General features: G+C 43.2%; 1 protein-coding gene across 3 annotated transcripts in view; it reads left to right on the top strand.

The window, feature by feature from the left end:
* Positions 1-21,004, top strand: part of PLCZ1 (phospholipase C zeta 1) — a 1,132,435-nt gene that overhangs the window by 226,586 nt on the left and 884,845 nt on the right. For all 3 annotated transcript variants that reach the window (XM_085652690.1, XM_085652689.1, XM_085652688.1), the window contains exon 4: positions 3,586-3,730. In XM_085652690.1, coding sequence (XP_085508816.1) covers positions 3,586-3,730 — 145 coding nt within the window. The remainder of the gene's footprint in view (positions 1-3,585; positions 3,731-21,004) is intronic.

Here is a 21,004-nt window from a genome sequence, read left to right as displayed (position 1 = left end):
GCAGATTCAGTTGCTAGATATAGGCTGGTGGTAAAAGTAAGGAATGTTACCTTTTTCCAGGATACTATCCTAGCTTATGGGAACACTTGGATTGCAAATGGGACACTTTGAGAGACGCATTGGTAATTCTCAGAAAATGGTCTTACTATCAAAGACAGCAAATATCGCATTGGTATGGCTTTGGTTGGTTATTTAGGTCACCACATTGACTGTCATGGCATAAAACCGGAGGACAAGGAACTCCTTCAATCATTCCTGGGAATGGCTGAATATCATACCAAGTTTATTGCTAAATATTCTGATATAATTAGCATCAAGAGGAAGCTTTTGAAAAACAATGTTAAGTATGAGTAGTGTGTGAAAATGGGTTCAAAGAGTTAAAGTGAGAAATTGTTAGTAGTTGTATTGTCTTCTGTATTCTGTTGTGAATTTCTGTTACTCATCATTTCTTTACGTATTCCTGATTTGCTATTATTGCACTGATAATTCTATGCCAATATGGTATGGTGTAGTTTGTTTAATGTAAAGGGGTAAAGATATGTAGTATCCATGCTCTTGCCTCTACACAAGTATGGAAGATGAGAGGAGGCGACAGCGTGAGAGAGCACTCGGGAGCTGGAGGGAAATGCTGTGAGCGGAACAACAGCTGGTCTGATTGGTGGTAATTGGAGGCACTGGTCCTCCTTAATGAAAAATAAAAATCAATATTTTTACTCACATCTGTTGTCTTGTGTGAGGATACTGCAAATGCCTTGGGTGATATTCCTTACTGCGGGCAGGCCATGGCTACATCTGATAAAGACTGTATCCAGTGTGTTCAATACGGTAAGCTTCACCCACTAAACAGATCTTTGTTCAGGAAACTGTGCTTTTCCTTATCACTGATAAATTAGATAATATCGGTACTTGATTGCAGTCAATCTAGGACATTTGAATATCATTTTCTGGCAACATTATATTCTTGGACTGCTTTAGGAGACATGCTTTTGTAGAAGTGTACCTTTGCATGTTGTTTTTCCGGGCGACCTTTCCTCTTGAAAGCAAAGCATGTAGATAGGACTGGTCATGTGGCAATAGAATGGTGGTATACGGAAGGTTTCCCAAGGATTCTCTCTGATCAGCTAACAATCGATCTCAGGGACAGATGGCAAGGCTTATTCTGTGTCCACATGTCTCAGGCAGGGTAAAATGTTTAACCAAACATTTTGACCATAAGACTAATCGACTAATCAGGATACTCTTAGACTTCCCTGTGTCCCCTTCTGTTTGCTGTTTGTCCACTCTAAACTTTTCTCTCATCCCTAATTTAACCTTGAAATATTAGTTTTCAAAGAATGAATAGCCTAATAGACTACACATTCACAAGTTGTTTTCCCCCACTCCATATGTCCCCTTTAATCCTGGACATGCATCAAACAATATAACAATGCAAAAACAACAGTTGATGGACAGAATGCAGAACAATGTCATACATTCACCCCAGTGCTGTTCACCCTATGTGGGAAGGGTATGCCCAGACGTGGGTCCCGTGCTCACTACACCACTGGAGTCAAGCTATCCTGGCTGATGACGGCTGATAGCCAGAAACCGGTCCTAGGATGCTTGATTCCGGTCCAGGAAAGACATGGCTTGGCAGTTCAGGCTGGACTGTTCCCATGAGGCACAGGGTCAAGACTGATTTGCATATGGCCATGTCTGAACTGGGGTGGCGTGGTGAGCAAAATAATGATGGATTAAACCCAGATCTGTGACTGGGGGTGAATGTTTTGCCATTGTGCAATATTCCGTCCATCATCTTGTGTGTTTTGCTGTTCACCCTATGGGGGTAGGGTATGCCCAGACGTGGGTCCCGTGCTCACTACGCCACTGGAGTCAAGCTATCCTGGCTGATGACAGCTGATAGTCAGAAACCGGTCCTAGGATGCTTGATTCCGGTCCAGGGAAGACATGGCTTGGCAGTTCGGGCTGGACTGTTCCCATGAGGCACAAGGTCAAGACTGATTTGCATATGGCCATGTCTGAACTGGGGTGGCGTGGTGAGCAAAATAATGATGGATTAAACCCAGATCTGTGACTGGGGGTGAATGTTTTGCCATTGTGCAATATTCCGTCCATCATCTTGTGTGTTTTGCTGTTCACCCTATGGGGGTAGGGTATGCCCAGACGTGGGTCCCGTGCTCACTACGCCACTGGAGTCAAGCTATCCTGGCTGATGACAGCTGATAGTCAGAAACCGGTCCTAGGATGCTTGATTCCGGTCCAGGGAAGACATGGCTTGGCAGTTCGGGCTGGACTGTTCCCATGAGGCACAAGGTCAAGACTGATTTGCATATGGCCATGTCTGAACTGGGGTGGCGTGGTGAGCAAAATAATGATGGATTAAACCCAGATCTGTGACTGGGGGTGAATGTTTTGCCATTGTGCAATATTCCGTCCATCATCTTGTGTGTTTTGCTGTCAAACAATATAACACACTTTGAAACTCTAGAATGGTGTGAAGAATGGTTTTGGAATGGAAGAGAAAAAGGAGAATTCAGATTTAGAGATCAAGTGGGTGGATTGCATTGCTCACCGGATACTAAATATCAGGCCACATTAACGTTATACTATTTCAGTCATAATTTACTAATATATCAAATTAAGCATATTTTGGTGAGTTGACCCACACAATAAGTGTAAATTCTACTTTCCAAAGTAGTTTTTTAACCCCTTCAGTGCCCGCCCCTTTACCCGCCCTGTGCCGGCTGTTTCATTAGCGGGCGGGGTTTATGACGAGCTGGTCTCGTCATGGGCACAGCGCAACCGCGGCCCATGACGAGACCAGCTCGTCACGGGCATTGAAGAGGTTAATTGTCCATATTTGATTTGTTTTTTAATGTTTGTGGTGAAACGATTGGTGATAGTTCCCTAGAGAAGCAATACTAAGTTAAAGGACTACCAAGAAGAGTAGTCACCTTCACAGTAGAAACAAAAGAAACAAAAGGCAGTGGGGGGAGGGGATTACAGGCTTCAGAGATCAATCCTTGACTAGGAACACACATTCCAGCAACAGGCCAGCCACTAATACATATACGAGTCTAGTTTGAATCTTCGAGCTGTTAAAATAAGGTATACACATATAAGCACTTAATTGATAATTATAAAAAAATGTAGGCTGACACAATGTAAACACACATGTATTGTCACTACTGGTAAGCAGTATACAAAGTCTGTGACATGGCACTGCCATGGTCTGCCAAGGTCTGTTGTGCCCTCATGGAGAAGATGTGAAGGGAAAAATGAAGCAATAAAAGAGAGGTACACTTCCTATTTTCATGTCTATTCCTACATTATACTGCACTTGTGGATATTGCTGCATGCTATATTTTTAATAGGGCAGGAGAATTTGCAGCCAGGATTCTTTAAAGGTTTCACTGTAATATTTATTGAATGTTGGTTATCAAAATTCTCTTTCCTTGCAATAATATCTACGTTTCACTCCACTATTCATGGGTCAAAAACATGTATTGTCACTTTATTTTAAAGAACAAAGAAAACTCATATACATGTACTAAATATGGTTTACTTTATTTCTTCCAATGAAAGTGCGCTGCTTGCAGGCTGTCGCTGTGTTGAGATAGATACCTGGGATGGGCCTGGCAATGAACCAATCGTTACTCATGGTGGCACTTTGACAAGCAAGATCTCATTTAAGGATGTCCTGTTCATGATAAAAACATGTGCATTTGTGGTATGTATTGTAGCAGTATTACGGCAAATGCTTTATCTTGATTTTGTTGATGATTTTCTCAATGTTTCCCAATAAGAATTCAGAGGATTCAAGATGCAAGTTGAATTGCACCATTTAATTGCATTATTTAATTATTTTTATGAGCTTAAGATAAATAATATAGCAAAATGTGATTGAGTTAAAGAACCATATAAATTACATTAACAATACCTATTTCACCTTTTTAAATTTTTATTATGTTCCACTGACCTTTGTTGCGCGTACCCCTGTTTGGATCTTTTCAGTGTGCAGGCTATGGACCAGAAGTACAAAGAATGGAGTCAATGAGTCTTTGCAAATTGTACACCGGCTTTTAACGAATACATTCTGTTTTCGCAAACCGACCTACATACTAATAGGTTGGTTTTCAAAAACCTGGTCTCAATTTGACCTACCACATGATCATTAATGAGGTAGGTTTCAAATGGTAACCCAATATGAATCACTGCCATCACAAGGATGGTGGACTGATAAGCTCAGCAGACTCCCATGTCTGGGATTGTTTTTAAATTACAGGCTTTCTAAAAAAAAAATGCAGAACATTTTCGTTAGAGGAAAAGGGGATGCGTTTAAAAAAAATGAAAAGTTTAACTAACATTTTGAAGGGTCCGCTATAAACTCCCTTGGGGTCCCCTTACCTTTCGTGAATGCCTTAACACTATCTTTCAGTAGTCAATAAAACATTAATACACATTCCACTGTGAATTGGTATTTGAAAGGGATGCCTTAAACCCGCCTCTTCCAAATACCAAATCAGTATGTGATCAGAAATCCAAATTGTGATTCGGTAACATGTTACTCAATTGCAATTTGGGTTTCTTACACACCAAAATGCCTTTGTGCAGTCAATTGCTCAATTCTGTCAAATCAGGCCGTTGCAAATGCAAAAAGGCTTAGTGCATCTGTCCCAAAATCACTACTTTGTGTATGCTTTCTATAGGAAGAAATTATTGGGAGACTAGATTTAATATAAAGATATTTTGCCATATAATATCACTAATTCTATACATACCAACTTATCAACATACTTACCCCCTACCCACTGATACCCTGCTGCGCCCCTCTATGCTCTTAATTCTAGCCCGTGCTTGCCGCACTACTGACACACCGTATCACACAACATGAAAGAAGTGTTCACACGCACCTCTGGAAAGTTGTTATGCACTCTCCCACACCCTACACTCACTCCTTCCACACCAACAGCACCCAGCATTCCACTCCCTCACAATCCCTGTAGCTGTAAAGTTTTCAGATTGCTTATGTTTGACATTTCTATGGCTTTAGTGTACTTATGAGTGACATTCTACTGCCAAATGAAAATGTGTGACACTTCACGTGACAATTTCTCACAAATAAAATCAAGTATTGAAGTCATAGTAAAGTGGTTAATCATTTAGTTACCAGTCCTCCTCAAACAATACAAAAGCCTCACAGTCACTCTTACAGTTTGTAAATGCTTTTACAGGAAAATAAAAATGCTGTAGTTCGGTGATCAAAAGAAATTGCCCACCCACTGATGGACTGACCTGTGCTAGCTTCAGTAAGAGATTTGTCCAACCTGAGACAGCCTTTCCATGCTGCTATCTTTGGTTTAGCTCATCTTTGGTAGCCAGGTGCTAATAGTATTGTGTTTTTGCAGTTGGAACTGAGGACTGGCCTCTGATCATTTTAGGATGCAGTGCTGCAGCAGCAGTCATTGCTCTCAACTCCATATTTCTTTTGCTGCAGTTCTCTAATAGCACTCACTGCAAGTTTTTAGAGGCAAGTTTGCCGGTGCTTTTTAACTCAAGAGATATGTGAGCAGGTGACGAGTTTATTCTTTCCTCATTCTTGGCTGATCTTTTAGCTTGGCAGGCCCTCATCACTACAGGAAAACGACATCCTGCCAACCCTAACTTCTCCATAGTAGAATGCTGCGAGGGGTCATGCAGGAATAGGTGCCTGAGAGACTGGTCTGTAGCACTGAGTGATTGCGGGTGTGGTATGTAAAAAAGAAAGCTGATGCCTGCCTCTGTTTGCACCGGTTACTAGTGGGTTGTGCAATTGAGAATAAAATACAAGGTAAGAAGGAAGGCAAGAGGCTGCCAAGGAATATCCACTAGGTGCTGTAGCAGAGACTCGGGTATCTATGACACAGACAGACCATGCTGTAGTTAGTTTCAACATACCCATCCCACACCATCACAGACCTACTACATCGGAACTGCCCACTGCTGCTGGAAAAGCTTCTAAGAAGTGTGGGGGGGGCCTCTATCCTCTCTGAGCACTGGCCCGAGCACACTAGCGACTTGCTGAAAGCCATCAGAAACCTCAACAGATGGATCACTGCATGTGCCAACTTCCTGGCTCTCCCAAGCGCAACCCACCGCAGGAACCCAACTGGAGGACAGCTGGTACATAGAGGAACTCAGGCTGACAAAATGTCACTGTAATCGCCTGAATCACAAATGAGAAACAAGTAAAGACACAGCAGATACAGACATCTCCAAATCAGCCCTAAGACACTACCACCAGCAGACACAGAACACCATAGGCCTCATTTATGTCGATTTGGCGTGGGGCAGTGCAACAAGTCACCTTACTGCACTGCCCTATATCAAAGTGAAAGGGCAAGAATGCACCATATTTGTAAATAGGGTGCACTCCTGTCTTTTCCCCCAGTGCAGTTTTGGCAGCCTTGAACCATTGCAGGCACCCTAGCACCATGATGCAAGGGGGCCTCTGTTGTCAGCAGGATTGCTTTTGTGCAGGAAGTGGAACCTTCCTGCACTAAAACAATCCTGGGTGGCTTTCTCCTCTTTCCATGAGGAAAAACTAGGAGAAATAAAGTTACTTATCTTTGCTGCACCTCCCCTGGGGAGGCAAAAGGTTTTGATCCATCCCCAGGTTTACATAGTTATGTAAATTATGGAAAGCATCTTAATCCATGCATGTTGCATGGGAACACCCACTGCAGTGCCCATGTATCACCTCCCTCATGCAGAGTAAGGTAACACAGAGATTTGCGCTCTCTTGCCTTACTCTATATGTATGAGGTCATTCAAAGCCACACAAAGTGATCATAAATATGCACCCAAGTGCACATTTCTTGCAGATCACACCGCTGCTAGCACTTCTCATCAAAGATTTCCCCATGCCTCCTGATGCCTCCAACAACCTCACCTCCCTCACAAGACCTTTGCAACAAGCTCTCGGAACTCTTCCTAAACATAATCACATCCATATACAGCAACTTGGACCCTCAATCAGACCCCATGACCATTGCAACTCAACTTCCAATCATGGCAGATGAAAGAACCCTAACCTTGTAGCCTGCCATCACCACCGTCAAAAGCACTGCTACCATGAACACCATCCACTGAGGGAATCCATCTGACCCTTGCACCCACCTCACCTTCACCAAAGGATTCCTACTAATCAGTGTAACTCTTAACACCCTTCCGCAATGCCTCCATCGACTCAGCCACATTCCCAGACACCTGGAAACATGCCACAGACGTGCCCCTTAACAACAAACAATTCTCTGACCCAGCAACACTTTCCAACTACATATCCATCTTTCCCCTACCATACCGGGCAAAGGTCTTAAAGAAACTAATCAATTGATGCTTCACCGACCATCTCAGCAACCACAAGCTCCTTGACACCAAGCAGTCCAGATTCAGTCCCAACCACAGCTCAGACACAGCACTCATTCCCATCACATATGGCATCCGCATGATCCTTGACCGAGGAACAATGGCAGCCCTCATTCACCTGGACCTCTGAAACATTTGGCACAACCTCACGCTCCATCCTCATAAGGTGGCTGCTCACGATTGGCATCCAAGGACCCACACTCCACTGAATCCGCTCCTTCCTAATGGATGGAACACAAGCTGTCAGCCTGGCACCTCACTCCTCAGAAGCCTGCAAACTCCTCTGTGGAGCGCCTCCAGTTTCATCACTCAGCCCCAAACTCTTCAACACATACGTGATTCCTCTAGCCAACATCATCTGTGCACACAACACCAACATCCTCTCCTACTCAGAGGACTCACAACTCATACTCTCCCTCTCAGACAAGATCCCTAGCTCAAGAAAAAAGTTAATTGCCTGCATGAGCAACATTGTTAACTGAATGAAAACCAAAGTCAAAAAAGGGGACCCCCTGAGAGTAATGCGAGTTACTGAGGCAGGAAAAATATCAATGTAAAGAACCAACGATAACTCAAATTGTTTAGTTCACATACATGTTAATAAAAAAGAAATTAATAAAAATTAGGGGCTTAAAGAAAACTACAAACAGGTTGTATCACAAACATATTTTTTATTATTGAGGTATAAATTATTGTTGTAAAGTGTCATAAAAATATAAATTAGAAACACTTTAGAGCCAATGGATTCTTCATAACACCAAACAAATTTACAACACACATCTACTGATTTCACATCATCATTCATTCTAAAAACACCCACACCTGAAAAAGCAGAGTACAGATGATACATGCAACATTGTAATTGTCATAGGAACAATAAAGCTTGATTTTAGAATGAGAAGACAATACAAGTCTCATATCATTCTTTTGAATGGATTTCTTTTAAATAAATCTTTGTGTGTTTTTTGTTCAATTATCTACACGTGTTTCGGCACAACACTTTCTTCAGGAAAGTGCTAATGACACTCAAATGTATCTGCAGATATATGACACAAAAGATTAATTAAGCCCTGTCCAATCCCAACAGAATAAAATACCATAGATTTTTTTAGGCAATACAATCGTTTTTAACCAGGAACCATGGACCAGCACCAAGAGTAGAGACACTTGTGTAGAAAGTTAAATGTCAGAAAAACTCTTTGACCAGGTTAAGTGTCGTACACCAGGCAGAACCCATAAAGAGAGATAAGGCAAACCATAATGTGCTTTACAGTAGTCACCCACAGCTTGTCTGTGTGGGGCATTTCTATATTTGAGTAGTTTTATTTACAGACAATTCATGGTTAGTAGTCACATTGGCCCACTACTGGTTATATGGTCCTTATAAATGTTTTCTTTTTACTATCTCTGTCTATTGCAGCTCGTTTTTGGCTGGGGGTTGTGAATTCCGTATGGAGAAGCTGTAATCGTTTGGATTTTCTGATGAGGAAAATGCCTCTTTAGTAGGTAACCAAGCCCGCTTTGAAAATCAAGCTAACACCAACCCGCTACTTAATAAGGATGTTAATAAATTGCTAGTGCTGAAGAAAAATAAAAAGAATTACATTGCATGGACAATTTATGTTTGAATGCTTATGGGCTGGATTCCTACCACAAGGGCTGAGCGTCCATAACATCCTGGACTATTTGTCCATGTTTGCGAATTTCTAGAACTATGGTTCACGATTGCCAACTGTTGTTCACATGATCTGATTTGATTGTGTGAGAGAGCAAAACAAATGCTTCAATCATTACCCACTGAATGCAGGAAATTGAAGATAAAATCAAATAATCCAGTGCCCTAGAAGAAGCAAAAAACAAGTTGGAGGACACAGAATAAGAAATGGCTTCATACATGCACTACCTAGTTAAAAGAAAATCAAGATGTCTGCTTTGCTACAAAGGAAAGAACCTTTCTAAATCTGGCTGAGAATTATTACTGCCAAGGGGAGAATCAAGAAGAAGATCACACAGGTCAAAATAAATATAATCAAAAAGTAACTACTTTATCAGATATATCCGATTCGGATAATGAGGGCAGTTCACATAACTTCGATCAGGAAGGTAATAGAATATATTTTTCAGGCTAAACATCAGGGAAGCATATTTTAGCCAGTCGAGGGGCAGGGAGAGGCCTCTGGCAACCATGATATCAACCCATCCACAGAAAACATTTTCAACAGAACAAGAATCAGTATCTGGTAACACAAAATGTACAGTACTGGAGGCATTGAAGCAGTATGTTCAACCTCTCTGCTGGCCCTGTTGAAACCTCAATAAATGCCCTACTTTCTAAAGGTCTGTCTTTTGTTCCCCATACAGGAGTCAACATAATTTTTAAGATGTCATGGGGTTGTTTGCGCAAGGTCTTTATTAAAATTGCTCATCTAATCCTTCTTCACAAAATCAATCAGGTCTCTCGTGTCCCTCCACCTTTACTCCCACACTCAATCAGGTGGGTCCCGAAGTTGCCATTTTGAAAATCTGTTATATAAAAACCTTGAAGCAGTAACTCTTTTTATACCCCGTTTGGTCCCAATTTAGACCACCATGATCTTGCAGCCTTGAAAATTCCATGGGAAAACAAGACACTGACTATCAAGAATTGCGATAACGTTGGGGTTATCCTCATCATGGACACCAACCTTTATGTGACCAAAATGAATGACCTCCTCAATAATCTGGGGCACTACATTCCAGTCTCAGTTGATCCTACTAATTAAGCCACAAAAAAGATTAAGTGGCTGACTACTAGGGGTCTTTTAAATGAGGATATATGTGAGAAAGAATATCAATACTTAAAATCAGCCAATCCTAAAATGTCCAGTATTTATGGCATTCTGAAGCTACACAAAAACAGTCTGGATCCACCTTATCGCCATATAGTAACCACTATGGGTTTGATTACGAAGCCTCTCTCTAAATATGAGACCCCATACTACGAACTTCTGTACCAAAAATCGCATTGTATACACTGGACACTAGAGATATCATTAACACAGTTGAAGTTCTACACTTCAATGCCACTAGAGAGACACTAATTACACTGGATATCAAAGTACTGAACTGTGAAAATTGCATAGAGGGTCCCAGAACCTTCATTCTTGAAAATCTGCTCATCTTTGAATTCAATGGCCAACTATGCAAACAAGTCAAAGGAGTCAGCATAGAGGCGATTTGTGCCCCCACAATAGCGAATATCTATATGGCAAAATTTGACCATAGATTCAACCACAAAGAGGTCGCCACAAATTTTTCACAAGAGGCTACCCTAGAAGATTAGCCCATGATGCATATAAGAGAGCTCTATATTATTACATGGACTATCTTCTACAGAATGAACATCATCCCACCGAATCTAATCTAGTGTGCATCACACTGCATTCAGTTTAAATGACAAAGTACGTCTGATTTTTTGTGCAAACTGGCACATTCTGAATGTTGAGAGTGAACAAAATAAAAAAATTCAACCACCAATGTTTGCACATTGGCGGAATAAAAACGTTGAAGATCATATAGTCAGATCACCCCTTCAGAAGAATAGTACAAAGACTATTGATGGGAGCCTTCCAATAGTAGGGAACCACATATGCAAAGAGTGCAAGACCTGTTAATCAGCTATTGAGACTGCAACTTTTGTCTTCAATAAACATACAGTGGATCTGAAAATGTGTGAATGGCCTTAATTATGAGATTCCCCTGGGAATAGGCAATTGGTTTCAACTCCACCTGATCTATTTATTACACTGTCAAGTCCCCTATTCTCTTCTGAAAATGTAACTCCTTTCAGTCCATTATGTGTCAGGAAAGATATTTTGAAAGAGATAGTGGCTCATTCGCCTATTATCTGCAATCCGCTTGATTCTGTTCCCTCTCTCTAGGCGCTTGTTTGACAAAAGCCTGGTTTTAATTTATGTTTTTGCCCCCTTCCAGTGTGGCCCCTTTAAAATGCAGTCATTGCTTCTACAAATATTGATGAGCTTTTATACTCTATAGTCAGGGTCAGTTGCTCCATAACCATCTTTTTGAGCCTACTAAGTTTTTTTGCAATAATTAATTTCTTGTTCGTTCCTAGACGACATAAGCCTGTTGAACTGACCATTATAGGGTTCTAGTATTGCACTTCCTTCAAATAGAGCTCAGCCTCCAGATGTCCTTTTGTGGCAGACTCTGTGCTGTTTATCCATTCCGGTATCCTAGTATGAAAATCGGACAGCAGGCGAGGTGAGTCTCCTAGTCACGGGTGCCCCAAGGATATGTGATCAGTGAGTACACACCACTCTCTCATACCCCACATTTGCAGGCAGTTTGTTATCACTTCCCGATTATAATGTGGTTCTTGTGTGCTGTTTGCCTGTTCATTAGTGACTGTGTCTACTGATTTATCAAACTAAATCTGTGACCCATGGATTGCAGCAGACTCTATCTTAACGCTTCCTCTGGCGAGTCTACCACATGCTTTCTAGCACTCTTTGTCGGCACACCGCAATATCTAATAATTCTGCACAATTTTTATTAACGGCTGTATCTGAAGTACTCCTTAGATACCCTGATTTTATCAGGCATGTTTGATATGACTTCTCAATTATAATGTGGGACCTCTGTGTTAGTGTCTACTGATTTAGGAAACGGAATCTGTGCCCCGCGGACTGCAGCAGAAACTATCTTATCGATCTATCTGGTGATTCTCCCTCTCGCTTTTTACCACTCTTTGTTTTGTCAGCACACTGCACCATTTATTAATTCAATGCCATTTTACTTACAGCCACATTTGAAGTTCTACTTTGCTCAATTCACGCACTGGGTGGCATTTGGAATCCATATTAGTATCCACCTTAAACCATAGTTTAGCTACCAACTTAATTAGGCTAGCACTTGTTCCTATTACATGTTGTTCTTGGCTGAAGGTTGATGTTTTGTTACCCTCTGTTGCTTTAATCTTCCAGCTTCTTGTGCGAAATACATCCTTTTACTCCAGACTAGACTCAGTGCCTTCCATCTAAAAAATTTGTATAAATGCTGGTTGGTGGGATTTTACATAAATTTATTCTGTGTCAACCAGGGTAGCTTGTTTCATTCCCTCCCTAATTTTTGTTATTTAGGCACTTTTATAAACCATCCTGCTTGGAGCATCATCTGGGCACATTATGGTTTTGGTCTCCTCACTTTATTAATTCTGTCTGATTTTACAACACATAATCTGGTGAAAGTTTTTTTTCAAAATTTAGCTTTCTACACGGTGTCTATCCCCTTGGTGCTGGGTCATGGTTCCTGGTTACAAACTGCTGTATTTCCTAAATAATCGTTGGTATTTTATTCTGTTGCAATTGAAGAGGGCTTCATAAATTTGTTGTGTCACATCTGCAGGTACTTTTAAGTGACATTAGCATGTTGCTTCCTGATGAAGGCATTCTGCTGAAACACACGTAGGTAATTGAACAAAAGCCACATGACGATTTATTTAAAAGAAATCTATTCAACAGAATGAAATATGGATTGTGTTGTCTACTGATTATAAAATCAAGCTGTATGGTTCTTATGACAATTCCATTGTTGTATATACCATATGTACTCTGCTTTTTCAGGTGTGTGTTTTTTTAATGAGAAGCAGTAGAGCAGTAGATGTGTGTTGTAAATGTCTCTGGTTTCATGAAGAATACCTTGGCTCCAAAGTGTTTCTTATTTATATTTTCATTACACTTTACAAGAATTTAAAACTAAATAAGAAATATGTTTGTGATACACATACAATGTATGTATTTTTCTTTGAGCCCCTTCTTCTTCTTAATTACTTTTTTAATGAAATGTATGTGAACTAAACAATTTGAGTTGTGTTAGATTCTTGTACATTGAAAACCAACTGCCTCAAGCTCAACGTTGAGAAGGCAGAAGTAGTGATCTTTGGCAAGAACATCTCACCATGGAACTCCAACTAGTGGCCTGCCAAACTCAGACCCATACCCTGAATGCATGCCAGGAACCTTGGAATAATCATCGACAGCATGACAACACAGGTCAACGCCATCAATGCATTCTGGTTTTTCATTCTGATGATGCTGAGGAAGATCTTCAAATGGCTCCCAAGCAGCACTAAAACAACTGTCACTCTCTCCCTAGTCTCCATCAGATTGGATTATAGAAACACCCTCTATGTCAGAGGTCTTCAATCTTTTTTATACTGAGCCCCCCTACTCAAAATATTTTGAAGTCGGGCCCCCTCCAAAACTCTATGGAAGACTGGGGAAAGCGAGAAGAGCGGGGCTGAGCACAGGGGGTGGTGTGTATGATATCATTTCACAGTCAGTTTTTTAGTATCTCGTAAGCCACAGAAAATGTGGGACTTATGAGAAAATACATTAAAAAACCTGAAATACACACAAAAAACTACTCCCATTATTTGGGGTTTTGTGAACCCCTCCCATTCCTGGGCCCCAATGCAACTGCACTTTTTGCACTAATTATAGCTGCAGCCACTCATGGCAGGGTATCCCCTTCCTCGCCAAGCCTAGTCATCACACCAATTTTGAAACAGACTCTGTCCCTTTCAGAGGATGCCCTCAGCCCTAATGCTATCCAGCATGCCTCTATTCTAAAGTAAGACTGTCATAATTGTGAGCAGGGGGCTCTTCAAACTCCTGTGCAGGACACCACTGCCTCACTAATAAGAGCTAATGCCTTGTGAAGGGGGACGTCTGCTCTGCTCTGCCCCTTGTTACCTCCCAATCCTCCTTTCTGCTATCTCTGAGGCCTTAGCTCTGGTGTCTTCTCTGCTTTAATGTTCTTCTCTCTGGTGCCATTGGTTTAATGCCCAAAGCAACACTGGCACAGCAAGTGAGCATTGAGCCCTAATATAAGACAGTAATGATGGTAAAACAGCCATAATATGTGTTTCGTTGGTACCTCACATCCTTTTGACCCGTTGACACTGCACCTGCAGCAGCAATTGTACCTATTCCTCTGCCCACACTAGTAGGCCATTGCTGCTAGACCTGAGGCCTAAAGAAAGGCTGTCTGCTCCTTTTTGTAAAAGAAAAAAAGGAAAAGTCACACATTTTGCCCCTCTGTTGCTTGGGACCTGTTCCCTGTGCAGCATGGGGGACTTGGGCCACATTACCAACTAGGAAAATGGCTCCCCTCTCCCACATTTATTGCTAGCGACACATCCTTAATTGGGGTGTGGTGATTCCTCACACCACTGCCCCAGTGCCAATGCACCTGTTGCACTAACGGTAGTGATGGCACTAAAAATAAAACATTAATGAATGTTAATTTCTTGAAACCTTCTTCAGAGCATCTTATTCAGAAAGTGGGGCAACTGTCTCTGTCCAATTGTGAATTAAAACATTAGACCCCCCATAGCGCCCTCTATTCAGGGTCACCTCTTTTACCCTGTCCATGGATTTTGCTCTGTTCCGCTTGTTCTTGAGCCATTTGTCAGAGGCCCAAGAGGTCAGGACGCTTAGGGATCTGAATCTGACCCTGTTGGCCTCCTTCCTCCCTCACCCTCTACTCACCTGAGAGGACATCTGCATGTAAACAGGGGTTGGTATTGTCTAGTTGTACGGGGACCAAGGTGTTGGTCCCATATATTGTGTTAAAAACAATAATCCCTAAATTGTTAATGGGGACCTGGAGTGCTTGTAGGGGGGGAAGGTGGGAGTAGTCACTTGAAGTTTGATGATGACAAACATTTATAACTTTGTTTGAAAGATAATGTAAGGATGCTGAGTTTTGAAAAGTGTCCTTTAGTAGACTTTTTAAAATGTCTACACTAGGTTAGCTATTATGAAAATATATTCTTGGAAAGTAATTGTTTTCATCATATATACCAAATTATTGTGTGGCAGCCTATCTTGTACTGTTACAACTTTAAAATAATGTTTTAAATATTTTCAGAGCTTTCTGTTACTTGTTGGGACCTCAGACCATTATAAATATATGTGTCAGCATGCTGCACTGTGCCAAGTTGAGTTCAGTTCTGTGACTCTGGCCTCACACAAAGACATCTGCAGTGACTGCATTACCCAATTAATGTTTCATGACTGAAAGAGTGCATTTTCTAACAATTAATTTAATTTGCACTTATTTTTTTTATTTAAGGTGTCATTTAAGAGCATGTGCAGTTGTTCTATGCAGTTGCAGTGAATGTGAAAAAGCAACAACATACTTATTTTGTTGTTTTGTGCCATGTACTTTACATCAAAACCATAGGATTTGGGGACACAATTGCTGGCATGACCAGTAAGTTAATGACAAACAAATATTAGAAAAATCACATGCAGACGGTATTTTTTTCTGTTAATAAAACATACTTTAAATAGAGAATGTTAGAAGGAAACACTTTAAAATGTGTTCTACTGCTGCCCTAATGACCTCTGAATGATAACTAAAGTACAGAAAGACGGAAAAACCATGTTAAGAACGAATTCAGGTTTCCGGGCGTTTGCAGAATCTTAACACGTGAACAGATGTCAGGCATTCACTGTGAAAGGTGGTGCTCCTGTCCTCAACCGCTTCATGTAAATAAAGACGGCCTGGAAGCAAAGAAAACAAAGAAAGCCTTGCTTTCAGGCCATCTTTATTTACAAGTACTTAGTGAAGCATTTGCGCCCCCCTCGGAATGCATCCACGGACCCCCAGGGGGGAGCGCCCCACAGTTTGAAGACCTCTGCTCTATGTCTACTCGCACACATCCCAATAATGCACAGAAACAGATCAGGAGGGTGGGTGTTCTCTAACATGACTCTTAAACCATGGAATGACCTCCCACTCCACATCAGAGCTGCCTCCTCTCTTCTTGAATTGTGCAAGCAACTGAGGACCTGGCTTTCCAATTAACCAACCTTCATAGGCAGGGCTAGGCATGCATTCCTGCTCAGCACCAGGATATCCTTGTGGGTGATAGTGCACTTTATAAATACACGTAACGTAATTTACATACTTCTAGAAACAGCTTGTTGAATTGAATTCACATGTCCTTACTGAGTCTCCAGAAACACGATGGTTGAAAGCTCTGGTAGTGACCTGCCACATACCCGGTTTTTCTAGAGACACAAGAGAGGCATGGAAAGGTGAATGTGGGTCCTACAATGTTCTCTATCATTTCAACAAAAATCCTCCAATTTTCAAAAGGTACAGTCATGGCCTGGGAGGAGGAAGGAAGGCAAAGAAGGTGGCAGCGGACAATGCCGGATGCCAAGCATTGTTGTTCTTTGGAGTGACAGCACAACATGGCTGGAGGCAAAATATTGATTTTGTGTGGAGTATGATGCCAGGCATTGGTTGTTGGGGTGTGGGAGATGGAAAGATGACAAGTATTTTTTATGAAGCGAGAACCAAAAAGACGTACAGAGGACATTTTCCATTTGGCTGTCCCATGATTCATCTTGAATGGCCAGCTAATACACTGGAGAGCAGAGATTAATGTATTTTCCTCTGCCTCACCTTAGAATGAAGGGGGGTAAACTATTGTTTTGTCCCAGGGAGGGTATGTGTGCTAGTCCTATATTTGTTCCAGTTGTCTTGCCTAAGTTATGGGGTGTCCTTTATCAATGCAGACTTCCAAAGGGCTGCTCTGACAGGTAACCTTGTGTATTTCCTCAGACAGCATGCAAGACCAAGGAACAGCAGACACTCCTATTAATACCTTTCACATGAGTGATTCTCAATAATATTTGTTGTTGGGAAAATGAGACATGAAGTCAGTTTTACCTTCTGACTATAATGAATCATGTAGGCCAACAATTTGATGTCAAAGCGAGAGATCCTACTTCATAGATTTTCAATTTAGGTCCGAGATGCTGAGATACATACGGTTTTATCAGGATAACCATGAAATTTGTAAATGAGGGCTTGTTTTATATCTTGGCAATATAGATACTCTGTCAGAGTATCGAGACCTCCAAGATAATTGGTCCACCCACCAAATTTAAATATGGGTGACTTTACGATTAATCATGGTGGAGTCTTCTCTGTGTCTGCCTTGATTAAACCCCTCCCAAGGTCCTGCGGAGTAGGGGCCGTCAGAGGCAGAACTTCAAATTCCACTAACCTAATTTAGATGGGTGGAATTAGAGGTCAGTTTTTAACTCCTGGCAGTAAGGGACAATAAAAACTGCTAAATGCTCCCCTCGCCATCTGACTTTCATGGCAAGGGGAGCATTTTCTTTTTTCTTTTCAATAAGAAAATCACACTTCAGAATTTTTTTTGGGGAAATAAAGAAGTAAACAGTTTAGTGCAGGGCTCTGTCGTGTTGACAGAGCCCTGCACCAAACAATAAACATCATTAACAGGAACTGCTTGACTGCAATTCCTGCCAATGCTTTAGAAATGACATCTGGCTCGGGGTTCATTTCTAAAATTGGTGGGTGGGTGAGCCTAGCGAATGTTAAGATCTACACCAGGCCAACAAAGTTTACTCAATCCCCCAACAATGAATATGGACCCGAGTTTCATTTCCATTTATTGTATGTATATTTATCTGAGGTTGAAAGCCTGAAGTTCTAGCAATTATCCATCCATTTGGGCTATGTTTGAGACCCATGTCTTAGGTCTTATTTGCCATTAGAACAATCGTAGGAGGCTGGATAAACTATTCCCACTTTATTGTAGTTTGTACATTATCTCTCCCGAAGCAATTGTGAAATGTGGCTATCAATGTGGATGTGCTATCATTATAGCCTGCTGATGAGGATGATGTTGTTCATGTATTGCCTTCACATGCATTACATCCAGGTATTGATGCTGGCTGGCAGTAGTGTGAGCTGTGTAGAAAGGAATAAAGGAACACGTTTTAGAGAAAAGTCCTTGGTGGGTGAAAAGCTGAAAAATGATATATGATGATGCAGAAATAGGAAATATTTACATACTGATACCTATCAATCAATCAATCACTCAATCAATCAGGGGTTTATAAAGCGCGCTACTCACCTGTGAGGGTCTCAAGGCGCTGGGTGGGGGGTGTTGCAGCTACAGTTCAGTTGAAGAGCCAGGTCTTGAGGTTTCTCTTGAAGATGTGCAGGGAAGGAGAGCATCTTATGTTCACTGTGAGCTCGTTCCAGGTCTTGGCAACGATGTAGGAGAAGGCTGTTCCACCAGTTCTGTTTCTGCAGATGCGGGGGGTCTCGGCCAGGGCGAGGTCGGTGGAGCAGAGGTTCCTTTTGGATATGTGGAAGGAGACTCTCTCGTTGAGGTATTTGGGTCCAATGTTGTGGAGGGATTTGTAGGCGTGGGTAAGAAGTTTGAAGATTACCCTCTTCTCGATGAGGAGCCAGTGGAGATCTCGTTGGGTCATGTGTGGGTGCCGTGGGGTCCCGAGGACGAGTCTGGCTGCGAAGTCCTGGATGATTTGGAGCTTGTGAAGAAGAGTTCTGTTGATTCCGGCATAGAGGGCGTTGCCGTAGTCCAGTCTGCTGGTTATGAGTGCATGGGTGACGGTCCTTCTGCATTCGGGGGGGTATCCATTTGAAGGTCTTGCAGAGGATGCGAAGGCAGTTGAAACTAGTGTAGGCGACGGAGTTGATCTGGCGGGTCATGGTGAGGGAGGAGTCCACGATGATGCCCAGGTTCCGTGCATGGTCAGTTGGGGTGGGTGGGCTGTCGAGGGCGGAGGGCCACCAGGTGTTGTTCCAGGCGGAGGTGGAGGGTCCGAGGATGAGGACCTCAGTTTTCTCAGAGTTGAGCTTCAGGCAGCTATCTTTCATCCAGGCTGCGATGTCCTTCATTCCATCCTGGAAGCAGCGTCTGGTGTCTTCGGGGTTCTTTGTGAGGGGGAGGATGAGCTGGGTGTCTTCGGTGTAAGATACTATGCTGAGTCCATGGTGTCTGACGATGGCTGCGAAGAGGGCCATGTAGATGTTGAAGAGCATGGGGCTGAGCGATGATCCTTGGGGTACTCTGCAGTTGATCTCTGTGGGTTCGGAGAGGAAGGGAGGGAGTCTGATCCTCCGGGTTCTGCCGGAGAGAAAGGATTGTATCCAGTTGAGGGTGGTTTCTCTTATCCCAGCTTCATGAAACCTGGCTACAAGAGTGTGATGAGAGATGGTGTCAAAGGCTGCAGAGAGGTCTAGAAGGATGAGGGCCGCAGTGTGTCCCTGGTCTAGTAGCATGCAGATGTCATCCATGGTGGTGAGGAGGGCGGTCTTGGTGCTGTGGTTGCTGCAGAATCCGGAGTGGGAGGAGTCTAGGATGGAGTTCACTTCGATGAAGGCGGTCAGCTGGGCGTTTATGAGTCTCTCGGTGACTTTGGCAGAGAAGGGGAGGAGAGAGATGGGCCAGTAGTTTTTCAGGTCCGTCGGGTCGGCCGTAGGTTTTTTGAGGAGGGATTTGACCTCAGCCTGCTTCCAGTTGTCTGGGAAGATGCCGGATTTGAAGGAGGCATTGACGGTATGGCTTAGATGGAGAGCGATGGCGGCGGCGGCCCTGTGATAGATGTGAGGTTAGCAGGGGTCCATGGGTGCTCCTGAGTGGGTGTTCATCATGGTGGCGGGGTTCCAGGTTGTAACAGTTGGTTTGTTGTCTTCGGTGGGGAGGGGGGTGGTGTCAGGTGTCTGTTCGCTGAAATTGTCGTAGAGGGCCTTGATTTTCAGATGGAAGTAGGAGCTAAGCTTGTTGCGGAGTTCCTAGGATGGTGTGACGTCTGTGGCTCCACTGGGCAGTTTGGTGAATTACTGTGTGACATTGAAAGGTTCGTTGACGTTGGTAGCGTTGGTGAGGATTCTGTCCTTGATGAAGGTCCGCTTGGTGTCTCTTATGAGCTGGTGGTATTCCTTCAAGGAGATCCTGTGGTTGTTCCTGTCTTCCGTAGTTTTACTGTTTTGCCAGGTTTTCTCGAGGCATCTGCAGGAGCGCCAGGCTTCTCGGAGTTCAGTGGTGAACCAGGCGGCCTTCGGGGAGCGTTGTTTAGCGGGGGGGGGGGGTGCAAGCTTGTCGGCGCAGCTGGAGATCCAGCGGTGAAGTTCTTTTGCTGTGGAGTTGGAGTCGGTCGTGGTGCAGGGGGGTCTAGGAGGAGGGTGGTGTTAAGGTGTTCCTCTATGATCTTGCTCCAGTTGCTTCATGGCGGGTGCTGGGAGGGCTTAGGTGCAGTGTAGTGTTGAAGGTGAAGTGTACGCAGTGGTGGTCCGTCCAGAGGGGCTGCGTGGTGTGGTTGAAGCGGATGTTTGCTCCTCCTGCAAAGATGGGGTCGAGGGTGTGTCCTGCTCTGTGAGTGGGGGTGTTGATGAGCTGCTCCAGTCCGAGGTTGAAGAGTTGTCAAGGAGGGTGGTGGAGTCAGGGTCGCTGCGGTTGTCGAGGTGGAAGTGCAAGTCTCCGAGTAGGATGTAGTCCGTCGAGGTGATGGCGTGGGGTGAGACCAGGTCGGCTATGGTCGTTGGGGACTGTGTGCGAGGTCACAGGGGTCTGTAAGCAAGGGTGCTGCTTGACGTGGTCCTGAGACTGGTCTGTATCTGGAAGTGGAGGTGTTCTGTGTTGGAGTGGGGGTCGCTCGTGTCAGAGGTGGAGAGTCGGAGGGATGTCTTGTGTGCGATGGCGGGGCCTCCTCCTGGGTGGTGGGGGTGGTCC

Source organism: Triturus cristatus, chromosome 4_1, assembly GCF_964204655.1.
Source record: "Triturus cristatus chromosome 4_1, aTriCri1.1, whole genome shotgun sequence".
Classification (NCBI taxonomy): Eukaryota; Metazoa; Chordata; class Amphibia; order Caudata; family Salamandridae; genus Triturus; species Triturus cristatus.
Note: the sequence above shows the minus strand (reverse complement) of the source record. Positions and strands in the feature narration are given on the sequence as shown.